An 8,745-nucleotide genomic window follows, 5' to 3' on the forward strand; every position below is an offset into this window, starting at 1 on the left:
TAAGAGACTTTGATTAGTCTAATTAATAAATATATTAAATGACAATATTATTTAATAATTAGTTTTTAGTTATTAAATAATTGGAATTGGCATTTAAGTGGTTAAATTAGAAAATTGGCGTTTTTGAGAAAATAAGATGGGAAAAAGACAAAATGGCAAAATTGCAAAGTGGGGCCCAATCCAATACCCATGGCCGGCCACTTAGTGTAGGTTTCACCATTTATTTTTCTAATATTTTAATTCCAAATAAATCTAACCTAAACCTAGGTGGTTTCCTATAAATAGATAGTGATGGCTCACACTAAAAGTTGATGAAATTTCTTGTCTTCAGAAAATTGAGCCTCCTACCTATAGCCGAAACCACTTCCTCTCTTTTCTTCTTCAAAATTTCATACCTTGAGTGATAGAGTGAGTGCTCACATACATCAAGTGGTATCTCAATCATAGTGTGTAAGACTGTGAAGAATCCAATCAACAAGAAGGAGAGAAAGAGATCCAGGTTCAGATCTTGATAATGCTTTGCTACAGAAAGGAAGCAAGGGCTAGAGATCTGAATTGAAGGAGTCATTATATTCCGCTGCAATCAATGTAAGGATTTCTTAAATCCTTATGTGTTTATTTCATTATTTTAGTAATTCATATTAGGATGTTGATGAAACATACTTGTTAGTAAATCTAGATCCTGGTAAAATAATTCCAACACATAAATCGTAGCATCCCTGTATCATCCACTATAAAGTCACCAGCCTTTCCAACCGAAACCCTATCTCGAGATTTCACTAACTCTGGATCTTGCAATTGTGCTTCTCTAATTTGTTCCAAAAGAGTAGATTGTAGGGTAATATTAGCCAATTGCCCCACAACCAACTCGATTTTAGCTCTGGTCATTTCATTTGCTAACTGCTGGGAGATTCGTTTCACTGTATTAATCTGACTCTGGCCTTTTTTACTAAGGGCATCGGCAAAAATGTTGGCCTTCCTAGGGTGATAAAGGATCTCACAATCATAATCCTTCACCAACTCTAGCTAGCGCCTCTGTCTCATGTTCAGGTCCTTCTTGGTGGAGAAGTATTTCAGACTTTTATGATCAGTGTAAATCTCACATTTCTCGCCATATAAGTAATGCCACCAAATCTTTAGCGCAAATACTATTGCTTTGAGTTGTAAGTCGTGAGTAGGGTACCTCTGCTCATACTCCTTTAATTGCCGAGAAGCATAGGCTATTACCTTTCCAGCTTGCATAAGAACACAGCCCAGACCCTGTCTCGAGGCATCACAATAAACAACAAACTTTTCCTTATCTAAAGGAAGAGTTAACACTGGAGTGGTAATCAACCGCTGCTATAACTCCAGAAAAATTTTCTCACACCGATCAGTCCGAACAAACTTTAGGTTCTTTCGGGCCAGCTCCGTTAAGGGTACAACAATCTTTGAAAAACCCTCAACGAACTGACGATAATACCCAGCTAAACCTAAAAAGCTTTTAAATTTAGCAGCTGATTTTGGTGTTGGCCAATCCCGAACAGCTTCAATCTTGGCTGGATCAACCATGATCCCATCTTTATCCACTATGTGCCCTAAGAACGAGACACGAGATAACCAGAATTCACACTTTTTGAATTTAGCATACAACTTGTGGTCTCGTAACCGTTGCAATACTGATCTGAGATGCAACTCATGTTCCTCTTCTGTTTTAGAATAAACCAAGATGTCATCAATCAACACAATCACACACCTATCCAGGTAATCCCTAAACACCCAATTCATAAGATCCATGAATACCGCTGTCATATTGGTGAGTCCAAAAGACGTCACTAGAAATTCATAATGTCCATACCAAGTACAGAATCCAGTTTTAGGGATATATTCCTCTCGAATTCTCAGTTGATGATAACCTGAGCGAAGATCGATCTTGGAGAAGACCGTCTTCCCCTTCAATTGATCAAAAAGATCACCAATTCAAGGTAAAGGATACTTGTTCTTGATGGTAGGTTTGTTCAACTCCTGGTAATCAATACACATTCGTAGAGACCCGTCTTTCTTCTTCACAAATAATACCGGAGAACCCGAAGGAGAGTAGCTCGGTCTAATGAATCCCAGATTCAATTACTCCTGCAACAGGATCTTTAATTCTTTCAATTCTGCTGGAGCCATTTGATACGGTGCCTTTAATACTGCATCTGCTCCTGAAACTAACTCAATTAAAAATTCAATCTCTCAAGTAGGTGGCAATCCCAGTAAATCTTTTGGAATGACGTCAAGGAACTCGCATACCAATCTTGTACTCTCAGGTCTAGATGTCACAGGTTAGCTGGTATCCACTACAGTAACTATGAATCCCAGACAACCTCTGCTCACCAGATCTTTAGCTTTCATAAGTGTTATCCTTTGTATGCGTGTCCCTTGCACTTTACCCACAAACACTGCCGGGTTAGCACTATCGGGCTCAAACACTACCATCTTCCGCTTGCAGTCGATCATTTCCCCATACTTAGACAGAAAATCTCTTCCCAAGATTATATCGAAATTAGAAAGTTGTAGCTCTATTAGATTGGCCGTTAATTCACAAACGCCAATCCAGAAAGATAAAGATCGAATCCACCTAGTGGACGCTATAAGGTCTCCCGAAGGTAACAAGGTACCAAACCTCGAAGCGTATGTATCACAGGGTTTATGAAAACTTTTAATTACTCTACTCGATACATAAGAATGAGTAGCTCTCGAGTCAAACAATGCAGTATAGGAACAACCATTAATAGATAACTGACCTGTCACCACTGACGGACTAGCATCTGCGTCAGCCTGAGTCATAGTAAAAAGTTTTCCCGGGTTCTGAATGGTATTCTTTTTCGACTCCTCTTTCTTGGCCTGAGGACAATCTCTGATAAAGTCGCCAACCATGCCACACTAGAAATAAGTCTTGGCCCAACATTCATCGTGATGGTGTTTCTTGCATTTCGGACACTCAGGATAAGATCAGAATGAAGATCCACGACCCTGACAGCCACCTCTATTTCCACAAAATTTTCTATTACCCCTGATGTTCCGGAAGCATCAGCCTTCCGTTTGTGATTAGGGTTACCACTGTCGGTCCCCTTACTGATATTACCACTAACAGGAGCTTTTGATGTCGTGGCAACATCCTTTGCTGTTTGCTCTTTTGTTACACATTGCTCAGCCTCCTCGGCAATTAAGGCTAGCTATACCACTTTCTTGTACAAAGTGTCATGCGTATTCGTAATTTTCAAGTCTTGACTGATTGTGGCATTAAGTCCTCTTACATATTTATGTTTCCTAGTGAAATTTGTAGGTACTAAATGTTGGGTTTTATGCCCTAAATAAAATTCATTTCAATATAATCAGATTTACTTATTAATATAGATTAGAAATTACATTTAATGTTGCATGGTTCACATGATTTATTTCATGATTATATGTACATAATGTATAAATTTATCTGAAACCCTTTTCACATACTTGATTCTGTTTATTGTGCTGTCAACACATTGGAAAGTAAACATGACTATGTGAATAAAGTTTCCTAGATTTATCAGACACAGGGTTTTACTGATGTGATAATCTACAACAGAGTTTACTTGCATTTGGAGAATTGCTATGTTCTTTCCAGAGCATTGGTTAAAGTAAAGCTCAGGTTGGATGCATGGAGTATGCATCGGAAGGGACCGATATTGAACTTTGACTTAGATTTATTAAACTTACTGTAATATCTATTCAAATCAATATCGCCTAGTTGATCCTAGATCAAATGATCTGAATCCTGTTATGATTAGGCTCGATCTCGAGAGGCTATTCGTGTTCTTTGATTTGTTAGTTAAGCCTACTTTTGGGTCAGGGTGATACGTACATTTTGGGAACACGGTAGTGCAATTGAGTGGGAGCGCTAACATAAACATGGAATCTATAGCTTCTATCTGTAGAATAGTAAGTAAAAAATGATCTCCTTCGAGCTTGATCAAACGAAAATAAATTGTGGAGATCTCATTTCACATAAGCTGAAATTGAGGCCCAAATCCACATTGCATGGCCGACCACTTTTGTAGGGTTTTCCCTCTGATATTTTCATTATTTGAATGCCAAATAATTCAAACCTAACCCTAGTGGAATGCTATAAATAGATAGTGAAGGCTTTAGGAAATTGACACACTTAATTTTCTGACTTCTCATTCAGAAAAAAACTGAGCCTCTCTCTCTCTCCCTATCTTTGGCCGACCACTCCCTCTCTCTCTTCTTCCTAAAGATTTCGAAATTCTTAGTGTTAGAGTAGTGCCCACACACAGCAAGTGATACCTCAATAATAGTGAGGAAGATCGTGAAGAAAGACTTTCAGCAAGAAGGAGTTTCAGCACTAAAGAATCAGAGAAAGAGATCCAGGTCCAGATATTGATAATGCTCTACCACAGAAAGGAATCAAGGGCTAGATATCTGAACGGAAGGAGTCATATTATTCCGCTGCACCCAATGTAAGGTTTACTAAACTTTATATGTGTTTATTTCATCGTTTTAGAAAGTTCATATTTAGGGTGTTAATCAACATACTTGTGAGTAGATCTAAGATCTTGGTAAAATAATTTCCAACAACTGGTATTAGAGCCATGGTAATTGATTTTCTTGCAAGAAATTTGGACTTTAAAACGATTGTTTGATGTTTTGGATGGTATCGTGTTGTGTTGAGTGTTATTTGATGATTGATTGATGTTTGTGAATTTTCGTGAAAAATAATTGAATAACTGTTTCTTGAATTATTTTTATTGGATAGTATGGAAAAAATTAAGCAAGTTACTTTTTTACAGAACTCAATTTCGATTTAATTTGAATTAGTTATGATTTTTTGAAGTTTCAAAAAATATCGGGATCGAGAAACAGGGACACGCGCGCAGAACAGGCTGCATGCAGCCTCCTGCGCCCACATCCCTCGCCCATGCACCCTCTAATGTGGTACAGCTCGCAATTTTTTCGTTTTTCTTCGATTTTTCATGCTTTTTCATGTATTTAACTTCCGATTTTTTGTGTAGTTCTGTATTTATACATTTACTATTCCTAATTCAATTCTAATTATCATAATTAAATTAATTAATATTTTTTTAAATTTAATTCATCATATTAGTGTAATTTGAATTTGAAAATAGTAAATATCTATCTTTTTGCTTAATTATCTATCTTAATTTTAAATTTGATTATATCTTATCTTATTTTAAAATTTAAGGTCAGATATTAAATTTTTTAAATTAATTTTGTTTTAAATAATTTGACCTTATTTAAATTTAAAATAAGATAACTAATTTTAAATAGATGTAAGATATTTTGCTAACTTTTAAATTTTGTTATTTTATTTATTTAAATTACATTTAAAATCTGAAAAAGATATTTATTTATCTTTTTTTTTTAATTTTTTATTTAATTTTTATTTATAAAATAACATTAAATTTTTAAAAGTAGTTAGCAAATTTTGAAATGATATTTAGGTTGGTTGAAACCTAATTTTTCAAAATTGTAGGTTTAATTCTAAATATTTTTTTTATTAATTTCGAAATTTTTAAATTTTATTTTATTTTATTATTTTCAAAAATAATTTTTTTTATTTATTTAAAATTAAATAAATCCTACATCCAACTATCCAGCTAACCTTGTTGCAGGAGTATGTGTTTTTAGCTGGTTTGTAAGTTTTTAAAACCTATTATTGCTTGATTGCAAATAGCCATGGTTAACTTGTTGACAGATCCAATGATCTGATTTTAACTCATGGCTCCCATGGTCAAGTAAATAATTTGTAATAAGTATATTTACAATCTTCTTTCATCTGTGTATGACCTAGCAACATGATAGGATCCATCCAAATTGTGTGCCTGTGTGAGCCTATGTGTTTAATTTCATTATAGATGCATATAGGTTGCTGTTGCTAAATAAAATATCATAGTTCTTGATAGATTTTATTTAGGTCCATTTAGTTTTGGGCCTATTCAATTAATAACAGTTGTTCATTTTAAGGTTAAATTCCTCTCTTTTGGGCCTTGTGTGAGAGTTGGGAGCCATAGTAGTGGGTACGACATACTGAAACCAGCACCCCCTCACATGAACCACCCGAATTGTGAAGGCCCATTTGCCTGATTTGAATAACTGTACTAGGTTAATTAAACTAGTTTAACCTAATAAAATTGATTAGCAACATAATTAATTTCATTCATTTTGAAATTAATTTAAGAAAATCATAGTTTAAAGAATTTTATTCTAAGATAAACTATATGTATTTTCTTGTATTTAATTAAATATAGAATTATAACCATCTAGATTCTTTCTAAAGTTTAATTTAAATTTTTCATTAAGTATTCCTATTTAAGTTGATATTTAGTTATCTATAACTAATCAACTTAAATCTGAATATCTTTGAATTTCAAATTTTAAAATTAAGTTAAGGAATTTTAGGGATTGGTTATTAAGATTCTTTAGATATTTTTTAAGTTGATATCTTTTCAAATATTAACTTAAAATGGAATATTTTCAAATTAAGTGGTTACAACTTAATTTTTGATATTTAATTAAATTTAAATTTGAAAATATTTAAGTTCTATTTTTGTTAATACAACTTAAATTAGATATTTTTTCAAATTTTGTGGAAAAGATACTTAGTCAAATAAGATATTTTCTAGATAGTTATTTCTAGACTACTTATTATTTCTAATATTAAATAGGAAAATATTATACATTGTGAAATTAATTATTTAAATAATTAATTTTGGTACAATTTATTTTAAGTATATTTTTTCTAGTATTAAACTAGAGATTAATAATTAAGCCTTCTCTACACTTAATTATTTATTTCTTGAATTTAATACATTTAATTAATTTGAAAATTAAATATCTAAGTTGATTTTCATCATGATACTTAAATATTTCTTTTTCATGACACTTAATTAAATAGAAAATTATTTTTAGTTGAAATTTATTTTTTTAACTAAATTTAAATAATTTTCAAAATACATTTTTTCTTTATTTTATTAATCAAATTTCGAAATTGCATTTCTTAAATGGTGGAATTTTGAATTTTATTTGAAAATAGATTAAAGTTGTAAATTATTTATTTTAATTTTGGACCAACTTAAATCAATGATTTTTTCATTTAATGATTAATTAAAATAAATGAAGTAAAATGTATTTAATTAGAAATTGAATTAATTAGTCAAAGGAAAATCTAGATAGATATTATCTGTGTTTGCTTGAAGTATTTTTCTAGTGTATTTAATTAAATAGAAAATTAATATTTAATTTGATTTTCATCATCATACTTAAATATTTGGAATTTTTCTTATACATTTAATTAAATAGGAAAGTTATATTTTTTGTTGTAAATTAATTTTATTAATTAATTTTGGGCCAACATTAAATTAGAATAATTTTTCGAGGATTTATTTTAATATGAATTTTCGAAAATTGTATTCTTAAATACTTTAATTTTTCGAAATGCAATATATATTTATAGAAAATTAAATTTGAGTTGTAAATTAATTTAAATTAAGTTTGTAACAACTTAAATTGAATATTTTTCTAAATATTTATTGGAAATTATTGCTAAGATGGAAATAATTCATGTTATTTTGATATCCATCTAAGTAAAATTTATAAATATTAAATTAAAATTTATATTTAGAATTTTTCATTCTAAATTGGAAATTTTAATTAAATAAATGTATATTTAAAATAAATAGATTAAATAAAGAGAATGAAAGAAAATACAACTCTCTTTAAATAATGAGCTTTATTATTAAGATATTCGATCTCCATTGTTGGTTTTACATCGCGTTAGTTTTAGTGAGTAATCCTCCGTAATGGAGGAACGTTCATTAGCAATTTTGCACCGTTTAATCTCGAAAGATAAGTAGTTTGTAAGTGTTTTATATGGTATGGATCACCCAAATGGTGGCAACCATATTTGACTTGCAAATTATGAAACAATGGTGGAAGCTCATAAGATAGAATTGCCTTGACTCTCGCCTAAACGGGACAATGCTGAATTCCAATCTTGATCGAATAAAAAGTTGCTAGAATGTTTAACATTTTAGATGAGCTAACAACTCTATTCAATGGATGGTAGCTTTGACTCTCGCCTAAACGGGACACTGATATCAGTTTGTTGAAAACCTTGGAAATTATTTAGGATTGTATGTTTTAGTATTTTCACTTGTCATTCCTACTTGCTATATGTTTAATAAATTAACTTTGTATGAATTTATATTGAACCATGTTATTTTCTGTTATTAAGTTGTAGTTTAATTTTGAATCTTCATTGTTGGTCTAACTTGGTTTGTTTATCTAATGATATAAATCCCTAGTGAATTTTCACCATTAGACATACATAATAGTGTTAGATCTCGAAAGATAAATATTGTATATGCAACATCTAGTTGTTCATCAATTGATGACACCTTAGACTAGTATTTTTACAATATGAAACAAGAAGATTATATAAATAAGATTACTTTGTCTTTTGCTAATCGAAGCATCGTTGGATTCTTATTTAAACAACAAAATTATCCTAATTCCTCTTAGCTTATTCATTTCGAATTAGCTCAATAAGATATCATTGGATGAATGGTCTATAAATCATTTCATGTCATTCTATATTTTCTCTTAAGAAATTAAATGACGCATATGATTATAATCCCGAAATTCTATTCCCAATTGATATAAATCCTCAGTCTTAGAAATCTCCTACTTGTATGGGCAAATCAG

The 8,745-nt window shown here is 31.3% G+C and overlaps 1 protein-coding gene across 1 annotated transcript; it reads right to left on the reverse strand.

Moving 5' to 3' along the window:
* Positions 1-2,307: 2,307 nt before the first annotated feature.
* Positions 2,308-2,901, reverse strand: LOC133036210 (uncharacterized). The gene has a single exon (XM_061112722.1). It carries the CDS (start codon positions 2,899-2,901, stop codon positions 2,308-2,310), a length of 594 nt encoding a protein of 197 aa, XP_060968705.1.
* Positions 2,902-8,745: the final 5,844 nt, after the last annotated feature.

Source organism: Cannabis sativa, chromosome 3, assembly GCF_029168945.1.
Source record: "Cannabis sativa cultivar Pink pepper isolate KNU-18-1 chromosome 3, ASM2916894v1, whole genome shotgun sequence".
Taxonomy (NCBI): domain Eukaryota; kingdom Viridiplantae; phylum Streptophyta; class Magnoliopsida; order Rosales; family Cannabaceae; genus Cannabis; species Cannabis sativa.

What these genes read in the sequence shown, in the direction of transcription:
- LOC133036210 (XM_061112722.1), bottom strand. Translation starts at nt 2,901, where the DNA reads ATGGTTGGCGACTTTATCAGAGATTGTCCTCAGGCCAAGAAAGAGGAG.